The sequence below is a fragment of the Diuraphis noxia genome, unplaced genomic scaffold, assembly GCF_037042655.1.
Source record: "Diuraphis noxia isolate RWA-SAM2 unplaced genomic scaffold, SU_Dnox_SAM2 contig0013, whole genome shotgun sequence".
Classification (NCBI taxonomy): Eukaryota; Metazoa; Arthropoda; class Insecta; order Hemiptera; family Aphididae; genus Diuraphis; species Diuraphis noxia.
In genome coordinates, this window is record NW_028301723.1 from 561,788 (window position 1) to 580,601 (window position 18,814).

General features: G+C 26.9%; 2 protein-coding genes and 1 pseudogene across 3 annotated transcripts; 1 reads left to right on the forward strand and 2 right to left on the reverse strand.

Annotated features, from left to right (window-relative positions):
* Window positions 1-102: 102 nt before the first annotated feature.
* On the reverse strand, window positions 103-1,297 carry LOC149054037 (uncharacterized; annotated as a pseudogene).
* A 985-nt stretch (window positions 1,298-2,282) lies between these two features.
* Window positions 2,283-6,937, reverse strand: LOC149054038 (uncharacterized). 2 transcript variants are annotated; one of them, XM_089230730.1, is made up of 9 exons: window positions 6,769-6,937; window positions 5,392-5,734; window positions 5,130-5,321; window positions 4,484-4,686; window positions 4,259-4,404; window positions 3,303-3,539; window positions 3,024-3,206; window positions 2,854-2,922; window positions 2,283-2,789 (listed from the first exon to the last, which is right to left on the reverse strand). In XM_089230730.1, the coding sequence occupies exons 1-9, from the start codon at window positions 6,927-6,929 to the stop codon at window positions 2,485-2,487; spliced, it is 1,839 nt and encodes a 612-aa protein (XP_089086856.1). In that variant the 5' UTR covers window positions 6,930-6,937; the 3' UTR covers window positions 2,283-2,484. The 2 variants fall into 2 exon arrangements, with proteins under 2 accessions (XP_089086856.1, XP_089086855.1); XM_089230729.1 differs by having other exon boundaries at window positions 2,285-2,789; window positions 5,124-5,321.
* Window positions 6,938-12,104: 5,167 nt separating this feature from the next.
* Window positions 12,105-15,487, forward strand: LOC149054039 (uncharacterized). The gene is made up of 7 exons (XM_089230728.1): window positions 12,105-12,237; window positions 12,548-12,628; window positions 12,716-12,874; window positions 13,435-13,506; window positions 13,614-13,882; window positions 14,715-14,883; window positions 14,957-15,487. Exons 3-7 carry the CDS (start codon window positions 12,802-12,804, stop codon window positions 15,061-15,063), a joined length of 690 nt encoding a protein of 229 aa, XP_089086854.1. The 5' UTR covers window positions 12,105-12,237; window positions 12,548-12,628; window positions 12,716-12,801; the 3' UTR covers window positions 15,064-15,487.
* The last annotated feature ends 3,327 nt before the right edge of the window (window positions 15,488-18,814 follow it).

Consider the following 18,814-nt stretch of genomic DNA (forward strand, 5'->3'; position numbering starts at 1 on the left):
TAATGTCTAGTAAAAAATTAATAATTAAAAATTTGTTGGTCAAAAAAATTGTTGTCAATGAATAAATATATTATAATATATAAATAAATATAATATAATACGTTATACAAAAACTTCCGCCATATCTCTTAAAAATGCATTAAATAAATCTGATTTATTTATTCCTCGCCACCATGTTTCCATGAGATACCTGCAATAATATGTATAATATAATATTGCATTAAATTTATTAAACATAACTTATAATAATTTTACCTTGGAAAGAGATCAGGACTTGTACCACACATATTTTTAACTACTTTTAAGCGTAATGGTCTCCATAAACTTTCGATCCTCTGAGTGTGAACTTGTGTTAGTGGATCAACAAAATTTTCGCTGTGGTTAACTGTATTATGCGTAAAACCATATTGGGCGATCCCATTATACGCTGGCCATCCATCAGAGTGTATAATAGAACCCAATACACCTCTCTTTTAATAATATCCTGCAGAGTTTGCTTGTCTCGCTTTTCGACAACAAAATATCGTGCCTCACTATCGTCGCATAATCCAAACACCCAAGGACCATCCATTCGTCTACCATAATTTCTTTTTCCATTTTCAAGAGGGTCGTCATTTTCGTCTTCGATGTTTTCACTCGGCAAATCTGCAAGTCGATATCGACCTGTAACAACATAATGATGATTTATAATATTTTATAATATTAATATTCAATCTAAAATTGTATTTTATTATGTATTCAATTATATAATTATAAAATACCTTTATGATTTTTTCTGGATCCTCTTAACAAACATTCGTCGACTTGTATGATGACATCAGGTCCTCCAAATTTATTACGTTTTTCGAACATTTTTAGTGGTATATCCCGACACAAATTCATCCAATCACATACGGTGTTGGACGATCTTCCAGTTAAGGACATGATTGTTTTATTGGATAAACCTTGAGTCCAGTAGAACACTAGTTCTAACTGTTGACTGAGGCTTAGTCCACTATTTAGACGACCATTGTTGTCAATATAAGTCCAAAAAGCATTATCTTTCCTATATAATAGTATAATTATTATTAATAAAATAATTTTCTCACCTTAAGCTTTGTGTTGTTTGACATCCCTTTCTCTTACAACGTAAAACTCTCCTTTCCTTACCTCTCTCCTTACGTAGGTATAAATTCATAGCACTTCCACACTTAATACATTCGGCATTTTCATTATTTGCCACAAGTTTTTTGCTAATTAAAATATTTGTGGTTGATTCGTCACTACTAATTATTGAATAAAAATCTTTTGCCAACATATTGGGTGTATAAAATATAATATGGTGTCGCGCAATAATTGACATACTGAGCTATTGAGCCAATACTTTTACAAAATATTGAAGTATTGTTATCTGTGTATAATGTAATTAAGATAAAGTATATCTAAAAGATAGAAAAAGATTAAAGTGTATCTATTAAAAATAAAACCGGTAAAAACCGCAGGTAGACCGCATCCTACAGCGGCTGGTAGAACGCATTTGCCGGTAGACCGCATACTATATGACAGCCAGGTGATCATATATCAGCAGGCGAGGTGTATGAAGAAATTGATGTGTTATGTGGTAAATTTAAAAATCGGAAAAATCAACATTTTTTTACATCAGAGCTAGCTCAACTTATTTCAGATCTTGAAAAAAAGTTTATTGAGATAACTGATGAGTTTTATGACACGTTTTTATTGTACGTGGAAAAATGGAGATATCACTTTGAACCACTAAAAGTTTTTCGTTGGATTCAAGTACTAGATTTTCCAATTTGGAGTGACATTCAAGAAAGTTTTAAATATATTATTAAGAAGGACGCATGTAAAAGCCCGGAAAATAATTGTACGTACCGTAGGATTCCGGAATGTAAATATTCGGACCGTAATATCACGGACCGTAAGAATCCGGAAAGTATAAATGTACGAACCGTTATATCACGGACCGTAAAGATCCGGAAAATATAAATACGCGGGGGCCCGCGTAAAAATCAGGATAATAATTACTGGGACCCGTACTATTCTGGACAGAATTTATATAGGAATAACTTTGATGAATGAATGATAAGTCGTGGGAAGTATCATTTAAATGAATTATATAAATTGGGATACAAAATTGTTGGGATTAATATTGGGAAGGAACTGTACTTTCCAGGACAGATTTTCTCAGGAAATTACTATTACAGAATGGTATTAATCGGGAAAATATAATCAAAAAACAGCTGCTGTACATTATCAGTATATTAAATACTGATAGCACATAATATAAATCATATTTACTAAAAACTAATAAACAATAATAGTTATTAATTGTTAAATAATAATTATTAACTAAGTGGCAAATATGCAACAAATATAAATATGTTTACCACTTTACATTGAAAATCTCATCATAATACAAATTGTACTATAATTTGTCACTGTAATACAAAAAAAAATCCTACCAACTTAATTTAATTAACTTAATTAATCATATACTTTCATAATTAGAGTGAGAGGAACTGCACAAATTGGACAGTTATTTTGGATTCCAGCCAAACATTCTTCACTTCCACATACAACTTTATGTCCGCAAGGCACTATAACATGTGTACTTGCTTGGTTACAAATTATGCAAGTTTGGTGGTTTGGTTGCAATGGTTCATTATGATTGTATTGTGCATAATATGATAAATGCTGTCTGTCTTCCTCCCTTTCTGCAGCTATTATTTCCACATATTCTGTTTCAATTGGGTCCATATCTTCTGGAATCGCATAGTCATTTTCATTGTCTATAATACAATACATTTCTTGAATATAAGTTTTATGTTTTAAAATAGTATATTAAAACTATACCTAACAAAACAAGTGGTTCTTGTTTCTGCTGGCCTGATACGTGACTCAACCTTTCTGAACCATCTGAATCTAAAAAAATTAAAGTTTAATAAAATTATGTTATGTAATATTACATATTTACTAAATTCAGTTATATAAATAAAATAAGACTATTTAATTTTGTATTGTACCATTGCTATAAATTGAAATATTATTAAAATCAACTACAAAAATCTCATCTCCCGTTGCATCACTGTCCACCATGTTATTAGGGATATGTTCATTTGTCACATTATTATCCATGCTTGTTGAATTATTCAATTGATGAATGGGTATAGCATCATGGTCATTGTCATCATTTTCCGATGTAACTTCTATACATATTTTATAATATATTATTTACAATACCAATAAGTAATAAACAAGGTTAGTTTCCTTCATTGTTCTCAAATTTGTTGAATTAAATATACCTCCTAACACATTTATCTGCCAATTAAGCTCTTCTCTTAAGTATCTTTCAGTTGTGTGACAGCACTGGAAAAGGAACTCATTCACTTTTAAAATACCTAGGTATAATTGAGATGAAGCAATTCTAATACGTTGTGAATTCGCTATGTATTTAACTTTTATTGGCCGAGTTACTGAACGCCCTTGTTCCAATTGATCAATTATAATGTGTGATTTTTTACTTAATTCATTTAAATGTGCTATAAACAAAACAGAAATTACTTAATAAATATTAGGTAACATATTTCATAAAAGTATGCAAACTTAGATTCTTATTAGTAAAGTAGTAAATATTTTAATGTTAAAATCAGGGGCGTCGTTTCAGTTTTTTTTCTGGGTGTGCAAACTTTTAGGCAGGCCAATTTTGACATTTCACCAGGCCATCAAAAAAAAATAAACTTATTTATATAAATGTAGGAAACCTATGCAAACCTATGTAAATATTCTTTCCTTCCCTTTTATAATTCTAATTGAAACTCATAACGACTAATGCAACTTTTAAATAGCTATCAATTCAAAGAATTAAAAGCTTATAAGCAATTAAAGCAACCAGCTAATTTCACTATTATTTGGGAAAAAAAGGCAAATAAGGTACCTATAATGAATATAAAAACTTAAAAAATATATATATTTTATTTATATTACCTATATATGAAAACATAATGTATCAGTTAATTATGACGGCGCTTGGAGTATTAATGGTGGGCAAATTGTTAAAATTTTTTAAGTTAGTGGTGCCATTGCACACCTTGGCCCCCTCAAATGATGCCCCTGGTTAAAATAGACGAATAAAACAATTAATAGAGGTATTATTAATATAATTCAGGTTGCACTAATTAAATTCTAAACATTTCATGGAGTAAATTATATTATTTTACAAAAACTTCATAATTAAAAATTGGAATTTAGTCATGCTTACTCAAAAATGTCCAAAGGTTTGGATGCATCACTTGAAATTTATCTTTTAGACGTCCATGAAACGATTCAATATTATTATTGGTACGCCTTGCTATTCCGTGTACTGAAAACAAATACTCACCTCCATTTTGATTATTTAACCAATACCTAAAACAAAACAACATCAATTTAATTTAAGATATAAAATTTATCTATTAACATATTATTATACACATAGGTGGCACACCTTGAAAAATAACTAAAAAATGGTGCCATATCCATGAATATGTTCTTATCCCTGGCATATTGGCGAATTACTGTATACCCTTCATCAATTTTATTTGTAGGCAATAATGCCAATGCACAAAACATCTGCACACAAAATTGTGCATTCAAATTAGATTTAACAAAGTGCGTTAATCCTCTTGTTCTGATATTTTTGACTAGTGCCTGAAATAACAAGTGAAAATAAACAATATTGTTTAAGATATACCATACAAACAAAATAAAAATAATCTAATTCAGAAGTTTAACATTTGGCAATGAATTATTTATAGATTATTTATTCAATTTTTTTTTTCCATTTATCCATTAAATGCCAGTAATAAATATGGAAAAAAAAATTGTAATTATGAATATACAAGGTGATTTTTTTATCATTGTCACTTATTGTTTCAAAAAGTATTAATGTTTAAGAAATAATTTTTTTACATAGTTTCAAGTTGTTAAAAAACAACATTTTTATTAAAAAATTATATTTTTAAGTTTTTTACTTTTTTGAATGACAACATGTAATTTTAATTTAATTTTCAAAAACAAAATATTTTTCTGAGCATTTCAATAAATAAATAAATTATGACTACATGTTTAAATTATCATTAAAATACCTGTACATAATGGAAAAAACAAGAATGCTGATCTGCATCTGGATAAACAGATTTAAAAGCATTCAGCAACCCAGATTCAAAATCAGTCATTATATTTGCTGGCATTATAAACGGAAATAACTCTTTGCATTTGCTTAATAATATAGTATATGCCTCTTCAGTTTTTGATTCCATCAAAGCATAAACAATCGGTATGGACTAATAAAATATTAGAAATTATTAATGTATACTTACTAAAAAATGGTTAGCTTTAATTAACAAAACTCACGTGGTTTTGGTATATTAAATGCATAATAAAAAGTTGACGGCTTGGTGGAGTTGAAGGCACAACTTTAAAAGTTGCATCAGCATGCAACTCATTACTACCAAGAATAACAATTTTTCTAATGAGTGTACTACATGCAAAAATGATTGAACATTTCCCTTGTGTATCTGTAACCTTATCTTGAAAGAAGGGCTGTTGACAGCACATATAACGTTGCACATTGAAATCTAGGAAGTTTGCTAATTCACTCAATGATGACGGTAAAACTGGCATAGTTGTTCTCCTAGCTTTTCTCATCGAGATCTCAGCCACTGGCCAGGGGTATAGGGTTGCAGCAGCTGCATTTCTAATAAAATTTATTTTAAATATGTATTATTATTTAAAAGTTTAATCTTAATTTATATAATTTTACAATTTTAGATCAATATTTTAATTTGTTTATTTTATGTCTTTTCTTTATATAAGGGGTGCAAATAAATATAAATAGTATGAGAACAAATGCAATTTAGCTCCCAATCAAAAAAAGCCGGTCAAACTTTTATTTTGGAAGTTATAGTAAAAAAAATCGCGTTTTTGAATTTAAAATACCAAAAATTTAAGTTTTTAGAATTTTTTTTTTTTAGAAATGTTTGTACCTATTTATATGTTCGACATTTTAGTGAAATCAGAATTTGCCTATCGTACTTACTTTTTATGTTATTGTTAATAAACCACATAAAACTGAATTATAAAGTTATTTCAAACATTTGCATATTCGTCGCCGCGCCAAAATTACGTATGGTTGACAAGGGCGACCCGAGGTACGTTACAAAGTAATATAAAAAAAACCCTGATGTGGGGGCATGGGTAAATTAATAGAACGATTACAATGTCTCCATACATATCCGTTCAAACAATATGCTCTCAAACATAATTTAAGAATTTAAGATAATGCCCGTGATCACATTTTAATATATTGTTTTTGGCAATTAATGTCCAAGACTGCAATTTTTCAATCACTACTATAGAAACATCCCCTTGACGTTTTGACGTTTTCGCCCAAAAAGCTCGTAAATTTCAATAAAATCGAGAGGCATGTTATTATAGGCATAGTACACAAGACACAAGTTCGCAACTATTAGGAAAATTCTGATTCCACAAAAATTTTGAACATGTAAATACAAACATTTAATTTTAAATTCAAAAACACGATTTTTGAATAAGTTTTTTTACCATAACTCCAAAAATAAGTTTGACCGGCTTTTTTTGAAAGTACCATCAAATTAGGCATGAAATAACACACACTTTGAAAAAAAAAAATTCCAAAAAACGCTTGCAGGGAGCTTAATTGCATTTATGCCAAAAATATAACTAATAAATAATATTTAAATTCATGTTTACCTAATCATTTCTTCATCATATATGGTCCGGAGTCTTGTTGTCTCGTTTTTAGAACGGTCTTTCAGTATTTGCCTGAATGCTTTTTTCAAAATTTCGTGATTGTGGTCATCAGGGTCATGCGTATGTTTCTCCAACTCAACAATTGTCCCATTCGCTAACATTTTAGCAGAGCCTTTGTTATATTTGGTTTTGCAGATCAAATATCTGATTAATATTAAAATATAAAATCATAAAAATTGAATACAATAATAAGATGATTTTATTTAAACTTACCGAACACTCTTGTTTTTATGGATGCCTCCATTATTTTTATATACAAAACCGTTTTTATTCATATTTTATTAATTTCAAACAAAATTAATCGAAAAGCTTGATCTAAAAGTCTTCATACGTTGAATAAAATATAAATACTAAACTCATATAATATATTAGCAGTTACAGTTACGGTTAGGTTAGTACTTATTTAGACATATTAGGACTGAATAATATTCTTTATTGAATAGTTTATTGATCCATTATCGATATCGTCTATTCAGCAGCAATTATTGGAAAACACAATTTAAAAATATAACCTATAGTTGATTTTTCGCGATCAGGCACACGGTCTTTTGGACCGTATATTAAGAGAACGCTATACCCGCATGTGTTGTCTCCGTCTTACAAATGTAAAACATTGCAAAAACTTATTTGCGCGAGAGAAAAATAATAATTTCTGGTAATGAACTTTGAACACTTAAATATTACTATTTACTGACATCAGATCGTATGACTTCCAATATAAAATTCCCAAAAATTGAGCGTATTGTTCGGTGTTCTCAACTTTATTAACAATACCTACATTAAAACACAATATTAATAATATTTTGTCTGTGGCTTTGACTCCCTAATTGCACCTATGTTCAAACTAAAATTAGAACACAAATTAATTTAAACCGGTAAATTTAACACTAATTGATAAGTGATAACAGTATAATGGTTATAACCTATTTACTACGACCATGGTTTGTTGGTATATTGTTTTTAATATCATCCCGATTCGTACGATTCTGTAAAATACTTTATTTTTTAATTAATAAATTGTAATTACAAATCGTTGAAAATAATTTTTTGTTTTTACCGTACTATAAAAAACTGTCCCGATTCGTACGATTCTGTGTAGTATAATACTATTATATACCATTCCTTTGTAAACGGTTTTCGAGAAAATAATTTCCTGATAAATATATTCCATGGTATTATTGTTCCAAAAAAATAACATTCTGATAAAAAATAATTCCATTAAATAAAAGTCTTGTTGAATAGTGTTCATGAAAAATATCGTTCATACAAAATAGCGTTCTGATATTAATTTTCCTGAAAAATAATTTCCTGTTTTTACGGCCCTCCATACGCGGAGTGTAATGCCCCGGACCGTAAGAATCCGGAAAATAAAAAAACGTTACTAGCGCTCTCAAGTGGAGTATAATAAATTGCCTTAACAATAAATAGTAAATATTTAAACTGTTAAAAGCGCGATTATTATTGATCTGTGATTATATTGTTCCGTGCTATAGACGCCGTGCAGGAGTACAGCTAGCGCTCCGGGTTGACTATTTATGAAGTACTTACAGGATATTACTACGCACGTTTCAATGGTATTAAGAAAAAATATTTGTTATTTGATATTCGTATTTGAAATTGTAACACAATTAATGTAATAAGTTCAATCAATATTTTGAAAACAATGCTTAAACCCAAGTAACACCAATTGTTCTAGTATTAATCCTTAAATGTTCCATTCCTTCTTTAATTATTCTGGATACTCAAAAGGTAATATATTCTGAAGAGTTTTTATTATTTCATGAATATTCTTAATAATTTATTATAATCACAATCAATTAAAAAATAATATCAATCCATTCTTATTCTATTCTTACGAAATATCATATTAATACATTATATTATATTAAGAATATACAATTCATAATATCAACGATTATTCCATATGAATAATCTTTTATTAACACATTCACACATTATTATGATTATTTATATTTACTAGTTTTTATTATTTTATGAATATTCATAATAATTTACTATATTCACAATCAATTAAAAAATAATATCAATCCATTCGTATTCTATTCTCACGAATTATCATATTAATACATTATATTATATTAAGAATATTCAATTCATAATATCAACGATTATTCCATATGAATAATCTTTTATTGACATATTATTGTGATTACCTACTTAATATTATCAACAACTATTTATAAACTAATAATAATTTATATGCCACCGCGCGCGCCTATTATAGATGACCACGGTAATTCCATTTTCCAGTCATAACCAAACGGCTATTGAGTATTGACTTTAACCTTAAAATTAAGTGATTTGCAATTTACAATTATTTTGAAATCAAAGTATCAAACTATCAAACGTGTTTCAATAATTAGTGAATGAATATAATAATATATATAATACTGCAGTGAACCGATTTTGAACTTCGATACCATAATATAGTAAGTACCTATTTAATATGTTAAATGTATACACATGAATATACCTATATAAGTGAATAAAATGAGTACCTATGTAAAAATTATATAAGTATATAATAGGTATATGTAACCTGTAACAACAATTAATACAATATGAATAAGAAACTAGGAACTAAATGGAAACTCAATAGGGCCATTCAAAATGAATTGAATAATTTAACAATATCAAGAACTAGTAATAATAATGCTACTAATTCTAATTCTAATTTAGCAAATAATAATAATAATATAGTTGTTAATAACATTACACAGCCAGTTAATCTTGAACTAGAAAACTTAAACCATACTGTAGAACTTCCATGTGAACCGACTGAATTAAACACTATATATTATGATAATTTTATTAATACAACTACAATAGAGCATCAAAATACATATACTAACTTTATTAATACAGAAAATAATGATGAGCCTAGAAATAAATTATTTGACAATTTGTCATTAACTGAACAAGTTATACAGCACCTTAAACTTTGGGCTGTAAAAAACAGAATCACCCATTTAGCACTTAAAGAATTGCTACAAATTATATCTTTGGTGCCTGAATTAAAAAATATTCCCAAGGATCCTAGAACATTTTTAAACACACCGCGAACAACGATTACACGTCATGTTAGTCCTGGGTCATATTTCCATTTGGGGATAATGAATGGTTTGAATAGTATGTTTAAACATATTGATTTAATAAATATTCCTAATATTATTGAAGTAAGTATAAACATTGATGGTTTACCACTTTTCAAATCTTCCTCTAGCCAGTTTTACCCTATTTTGTGTATAGTTAATAATGTGAAAATTCAACCCAACATTTTTCCAATTGGTATTTATCATGGTTCAGAAAAACCTAACGATTTCAATGATATGTTAAGTGATTTTGTCAATGAATCTTTAAAATTAACCACTGATGGTTTAATTATTAAAAATAAACATACAAAGTTTAAAATTACTATGTTTTTATTTGATGCTGTGGCAAAGGCTAGTATTCTTTTTATCAAAGGACATTCTGGATACTCCTCATGTACTAAATGTTCCCAAGAAGGGGAATATTTTTGTGGCAGAGTATGTTTTCCTGATCTAAATTTTACTAAAAGAACTGACCTTGATTTTCTAGCAAAAACTGACTCTGATCATCACACAGGTACATCCATTTTAGAAAAAATTCCTGGTTTTCGTCCAGTTACTGATGTACCTTTGGACTACATGCATTTAATATGTCTTGGAGTAGTAAAGAAATTTGTAGTTAACACTTGGTGTTTTGGTCGGCCCCCTCATAAGCTTGCTGCAAGAGAAATTAACATAATGAGTGATACATTAATTTCATTTACTAAGTTTGTACCTGTAGAATTTGCAAGGGTTCCAAGATCGTTAAAAGAAAGCAAACGCTGGAAAGCAACTGAATTTCGACAATTCCTTCTCTATACCGGGCCAATTGTGCTAAAAAGAGTTCTGCATAACACTAAATATGATCACTTTATAAGTTTGCATATAGCTTCTATTATATTACTATCTGAAAAATACCAACTTTACACTGATTATGCAGAAGAATTATTAACCCACTTTGTATTATCTACCAAGCATTTATATGGTCCAGAATTTCTAACACATAATATTCATAACTTGTTGCATATAGCTTCGGATGTAAAAGAATTTGGAAATATGAATTTGTTTAGTAATTTCCCTGCAGAAAACTACCTACAAAAGTTAAAAAAGTTGGTTAGAAATTCACATCATGTTTTACCGCAAGTCGTAAGGAGGTTATCAGAAGAAAACGCTCAACAAACATATTTAATTAATGATAATGAGCAGACATTAAATAGTTATAAGTTAGAAAGAGAAAATATAAACAATGATGGTATACTAATCTCTGGTACAAATAACCCTCAATTTAAGAGGGTAATATTTTCAAATTTTAAGTTAACACTAAACAAAAAAAATTCTTGTTGCAAGTTATTTTGTAATTCAATCGTAGAAATTTACAATTTTGCATTCAGTCCTTCTCTAAATAAAAATGTAATAATTGGAAAAAAATATAATACTGCAGTTGACTTTTATGAAAAGCCATGTAAATCATCATTGTTTGATATTTATTATGTAGATAATTTAAATAATGAATTTACTTATTGGCCTATTACTGATATTTGTTGCAAGTTGGCTAGATTTCCTTATAAATCTGGATTTGTAGTTTTTCCACTTTTACATACAATATAATATAGTGTGTATTTAAATCAGTAATAATAATTTATGTAAATAAATGTATATTTCATTATATTTAAATATAAGATTTTGACTTTTAATAATATACATTAATAATTTTTTAGTACCTCTTTCATTTTAAAGTTGAAGATCATAATAACATAGGTGTTTTTTTAATATTTAAGAAAATATAAATAATAATAATAGTATATATATTTTACAAACAAACAATTAATCTAATATTTTTGTTTAATTTAACATATTACAATATGTTAAAATTTTATATTATAGTAATATTATCATGTCTGGATGGTATGTGGCACAATTTGTCGAGGAGAACACTGTAGAAGTAATACCCAGCAATTGGATAATTAATTTTAGTGAATGTTTTTGGCCTAACAAATGTGGCCCATTAAAAATATCTGGAGCAATTCGAAACCACTTAAAACCTTCAGAAGATTGGATAAAATGTCCTATTAAAATCCTCAGCAAATCTCTAATTACCAATTTCCACAATGCTACAACAATTGCTAATAAAGCACAGTTTACGTCAGACTGCGAAACTCTAAAAACAAAAGAGTCAACCGATGATATATTGAAGAGAAAAAGAAAAAAAAAAGAAATGTATCATCATCATCGTCGGATGAAGAACTCCAAACAACAAACAAAGCTAGTAAAATAAGCACTGTAATTCTTCCAGATTTTCCACAAATAAAAAAAAACAATGGTAAATAAATATTCTATACCTACATAAATATTATAAAATATAATTATACATGCATATTTTCATTTACTCATACAATATTAATAGTTAATACTGTATTTGTCACATTAATATTAACTTAGGTTTTTTAATAATATTTTAAAGTCTTCCAAGTACAATTATTGTAATTGTCCGCTTGCAGGTTTAATTGTGACATTACAAATAAGCTAATAAAATTGTATAATTTAACATAATGATGTTAATCAAATAAACTCTTAAAATTATTTAAATCTGTATAAATGGGTAATTGTTTTAATTTTAAAATTCAATTTAGTTTTGCCAAAAGAACATAATTATGAATTAACTGGTAATATAATATCATATGCAACTGAAAACAATGAGAATACTAATAATGGTATGTTTATATTTATTATCAAGCTTATTAAGTATAAATTACTGTAATAAATATCATGTTAACTAATACAATTAACATACATTTTAGTTATATCTATTGAAAATTGTAGTGAGGTCATAACTACTGCTGCAGGTCATACAAGTAATCATAATTCTATAGAGGTGGAATGGGACATGAATAATGTACTATTTAATTCTCTAGATAAAAGTATGGATGTAAATGAAGAAGCATTATCTATGCTTAATGGTAATTTTTATGTTCATAACTCATAAATATAATATACAGTTATAATTGTTAATTTTTTTGTTAAATTTAATATATATATATATATATATATAGGTAATAGGTAATTATATATATAAAAAGATTAAACAAAAAACAATTACATATTTCTATGCTATTATATATATAGGCATATAACAAATATAAATATACATTTTACTAGCTAGTATAATAATAATAGCAAAATTAGTTTTGGACAAATATAATATATCAATTTTTAATATTATTAATATTAATTTAATTATAATATAGGCTGCAGTATTACGATTCATATAACACAGCTTATTAATTATATAGATATATTAAGAAATTTGAATGATAATATTATAAATTAATTTATATTTTGTCAGAAACTAATTTTTGCTAGTATTATTATTATACTAGTAAAACATCATAACTATTATGATCATTAAAAATTAATAATTGTATGTGCACTAATGTATGGTGTGCATTTAATTATTCTTTAATATAATAAATTATTTATAATTTTTCTCCTATATTTTAATAATTAATATTTTTTATAGAAGAAACTCTAGAAGAAAGAAACACTTCAATAATTTCTATGCAAAAAGTAAATCCAAATGAAAATTTGAAGGGTAATATTCAGTCTCTTCTTTATTCCTTTTAATATATGAATAAATTATATAATAAAATATAAACTACAATATAAATCAACTAATATTATTATATTGCCAAAATCTAGAGTTTCAAAATCAAGTATTAAGACAACTTGTGACATTGAATGCTCGATGTAAAGAAAATGCTGAGTACTTGCACGTCTTAATGTTGAATATAAATGATATTAAAGAAAAAATGGATGGAATTATTGATAAATCTTCAACACCAGCTGATTTTAATAGCACTAATAAGGCAGTATCTGATATTTTTTCAACATTTCCAATTTCTAATAATGACGGATTAGAAATAATTACTAATGCAATTAAGGAGAAAGAAGATAGTCAAAATAAATTGGTAGGTATATATTTTACTTTAATTGGTATAACTGTATATATTTTTATAATATATATAATTACATGTATATATAACTCTTATTATCTAAATTTACTTATTATTTAAGTACATTTATTTTTTTTTTGCCTTCTTCAGACTAGCTAACATATATAATTTGAATTTTAAGTCAAATATATAGTTTTCAAAATTAAATGGAAAAATTGAAATTAACCAGACATATTTCCGTCCAGAATTGGTGATTACTCCTTGGTATCAAGTTGCATAAGAAATAAAATATGCTTACCAATTTTTAGTGAAAACCCTAATTTATTTTAGAATAAAACTGGATATTATGTTTATAACTAAAATCACTTATTAATAAATTACCTTACTAAAACATTTCTGTGAATGACAATCACAATCAACTTGCTGCTGACATATTATAATAATTAATAACACTTAGTAAGATCTTAAAACCCAATAAATTTGAAATTAATCATTGATGATAGTAATCAATAGTAACTAAGGTAAAATTAAATTAAATAATATGTGAACTGTTATCTTTTCCATACAAAAAAATTAATTTATAATATAAAATTAACCAACATTTGTTCTTTAAATTAAAATTAGTTAAAAAATAATTTAATTTAGTTTATGAATGTCTTTTATATATTCATTTATTATATAAAATAATATGTTATAATGATTGAAAATTGAAATATAATTATATTTATTCTTCTTTAACATTATATCTGTTGTGATATATGCATTTTATTTTGACAATGTATATATATTGTACACATATTTATATATTATAAGTAAATAGAATTTTATAATTTTTGATAATATATAGGTGAATATGTTGGCTTTAATGGGTGGATCTGACTACAAAGAACTGACCAGGAGGATTCTAAGGAAAATGATTTCTGATCAAATGGCCACTAACTACAGTTTCACTGGACATAAAGGCAAAGGATTAAAGTCAGCATTCAATCAAACAATATTGTCAACATTACTATGCAGTAAGCAAAATGTATATTTTGTATGGATATTTTATCAATAACTTATACACAGTTATATTTTTGTTTAATATAGAAGCTGTTCAAAGTAAATTTACAACAGCTACAGTCAAGGAAGTGGAAAATGCTGCCAGCATATGGTTGACAAAAGCATCTGATCGATTAAAAAATAAATTATCCTAGTATTTTTTATATCCGTGTAATATCTAACTTAAATTAATTACACTAATAACTGTATATACTCACATATTATAAAGAAAATAATGTGTGTTACTTTTTAAACTTAAATTAAAAGTTTTTCATAAACTATATTATTTTAATTGTTTTAATTTATATAATTATAAGGTACCTAGGATACATAATATTATTATAATATGACTACCTATTAATTATAGGTATAAATAAATTATCTATTGTGGTATGAAAGTATTATTATTATTACTTAAAGTATGAATTAGTGGTTTAAAAATTAAAAATTTGATATGGAGATCAAATTATTTTCATGTATTCCAATGTAGTAAAAATCTTCAGCTTTTTTAAAGGGGAGATGAGCATAGTCCCTCAGTTCCACCGATAATAGATAAAAAAATTCCTTAGGTTTTATGTCAGTGGACTTATATATATATATATATATAAAACATGCTCTGCAGACATATTTATTAAAATGTCTTCAATGAATGTAAAACAATTATTGATACCTTTATATTAATTATCAGTAGGTATGTTAAAACTGATTTAAATATTGATCACATATATAGAATAGTTTTATCTATTGATCTAGGTTTGTATTCTTTGATTATTCATAGAACAATAATAAAATCCAAACAATAATTCATTTGTTCTCTTAAAATAGTCTATGATTCTGAATGGAATAATTTTAAAACATGCATTGATTATTCATATAACATTACTGGAAGGTAATATTCTATGGTTCTGAATGGAATACATTTCAAGCATATTCATAGATTATTAAGTTAATATTATAGATTAATAATAAGTTATTCTCAAGATTATTCACATCTTATTTAAAATGGGTGCACGGGAATGATTATTTCATGAGTTATGGAGGAAATCGGATGATTATCAATTGAATAATGAATATTACAAATATTCTTAAGTATTATTCTATCAATATTCTATTATCCATTTTGTGTTACTTGGGAAGTTGTTATCAGCTATATTGCCTATACAGTATAGGTACTGACGTACTGCATGTCTGCACTCTGCTTCTGCATAATATACTAACTGAAAGTATCAAACAACTAATATTTTTAAATAGTTATTATTTGGTACTTATTAGTGAAAACTGAAATAAACAATGAGTGATTTAATATTACATTATGGTTTTCAAACTATTTTCTCTAATAAAAAATATAATAAAGATAAGTCATTAAATTTATTAAAAGTGGACATGTCATAAATGTCCAAGAACTCAAAACTGTTATGGGTCCATGTTTTATAAGTGGTCAAGTTATAAGACAAGCTTCTGTTACTTCTCCACCTTACAGAGTAAAGATTGAAGTAAGTTCAACAATAATTGTTTTTTTATTAATAATGTTCTGCGTGTTACTTATGAAATAAGTACCTAATACTATATATTTAAAAAATGTTAGTATATAAATATATTATTAATTTTAATTTTTTTTTACTTTATAATAAACTCATAATATGAAAGATAAACAAAATAAACATACCTACCAATTTTAAATACATTAGTTAAAAATATTCAAAAACGATTTCATTACAATTATAATTAAGACAAATACCTAGGTTGATACTAAATACTAATACTTGTATTTTGAACTGTTGTCAATAAATGTTTACTTTGCCTATTTTATTAGCTTGATGGTTCAAGGGTAATCAAGTCTGCAAACTGTGAATGTGCTGCTGGGGCTGGTGAAAAATGTAAACACATTGGTGCTGTTTACTACTATATTAACAATGAAGAATCGTCATCAAAAACTGATTTACCTCAAACATGGGGTAAGCCGTCTAAAGCTGGTGAAGAAAAATATAAAAAAGGCAAACAAATTGCAGAGTTATTTAATCCAAAAAAACCTCGTTTAGATGTAGCTCCTGTTGATAAAAATTATTTCATCGAAAATTCCAATCTGTTGTCATTGTCTTGTCCATTGAGTTATAATTTGAAAATTGAAACACAAACAAGTAGAAAGAGTGTGTGAAGATACAATACAATTTATCATTAACCGCATTGAAGAATCAATTAATTTTGATTTTTATAATTCATACTTAAATTTTATCATATGCTAGCAAAAATTATTCCAAAATAATTGTTTTTTAAAACTTGAAGAGTGTAACTTTCCTTTAGACTTCAAATCATCAGAATTTTTTTTTAATTACATTCATGTTTCTGAAGAAGATATAAAATATATTTTTAATAAGACTCTAGACCAATCTGGTCATGTTTGGTTAGAAAATAGAAAATTTAGGATTTCAGCAAGTAATAAAGCTCATAAAATCAAGACTTCAAAAACCTCAACAGATGAAAAAAAACTGGCTCTAGCAAAAAGTTTATATAATAACAAACAATTAACAGGAAAGGCTGCAGTAAATGTAACTACAAACTGAAGATATAGCTTTTGAAGTCTATTCCAAGATGGTTAATTTATGTTAATGTTCTTTTCCTATAATTTACTGTACATATCAGTGGACTAGTATGTGAATTATAATATATTGTAATATATTTTTAGCTGTGATGTAGTCCTTTAAGATAAGCCAGAGTCACATGGTACACATGAAACGCAGCGTTATCAAAGGGCTCTTGTTATAATTATTAGACGTAGCGCGGCGGCGGCTGTGTTGTTTTCCTATTTTTGGGTAATACCCTAATTCTCCGTATGCTTGGTTTATAACAACCCGTATATCCATTTATAATATATATATATACAAACACACACACATATATATATATATATTATATACATTATTATCGCGATCATATCATACACAATAATAATTGATCAACATAATTAATAATGATATTGGTCTGCAATAATATAAATATTAAATAGTATAATATTCATAATGTTTTTATGTCCTGTACTGCTGACTCGACTGTTTGTCTATTGCTGGCTGCTGCTTACGACAATACGCGTTTTACGGCTCTTATGCGCAAAGTTTGAGTGTTCTAGTGTTCTGGTGTTTTAAACATATGCGTAGGGTGGTCAAATATATCTGGGGGGGGGGGGGCTGCAAAAATAATAATACTTAATAAGAAAAAAAAAACACTAAACTAAATGAAAATAAGACATTTATTTGTTTTCAACTATAATTCCAAGCGTCTATTGGTTTTTGAATAGATATTTAATATATCATTAGAATCAATATTATTTGAAATATCTCTTTCAATATTTAGTATTGCCAGTGAGGAAAAACGGTCTTGAGTCATAGTTGACCGTATATATGTATTGATACGTCTCATTGTCGAAAATAACCTCTCACATGATGCTGAAGAAATTGGTAAGGTCAGAGCTAAATTTAAAAGTTTATGTACATTAGGAAAAGTTGAAATAGTTATATTTTTTTTGAATAAATTTATTTGATTTTTTTGTTCAGGTCCCGGTTCAGGTTTATTATTATAGTTTTGAATACAGTTTTTGGCAACCATCATTTCAGCTTGAAGTGAATTCAAATCAACTTTCAGTAAATCCTATATTAATTAGAACACATTATTAATACAACTGTATGTTTTTCTTAATAATATTTTTCATATTTTATTTATTAAGTATATAAACGTTCACGTCCACGTTCTATTTGAAAAAAACGAATGACGTTCGCATATCGTTCACTAACTATAAACGTGAACGTGCGTTTATAAACGACGTTCTTTCCAAACACTGCCAAAATGTACCATATTTGTAGTTAGCATCAGCGCAATATTACTCATGAGCGACTTGGATAAAACGTTCTCACT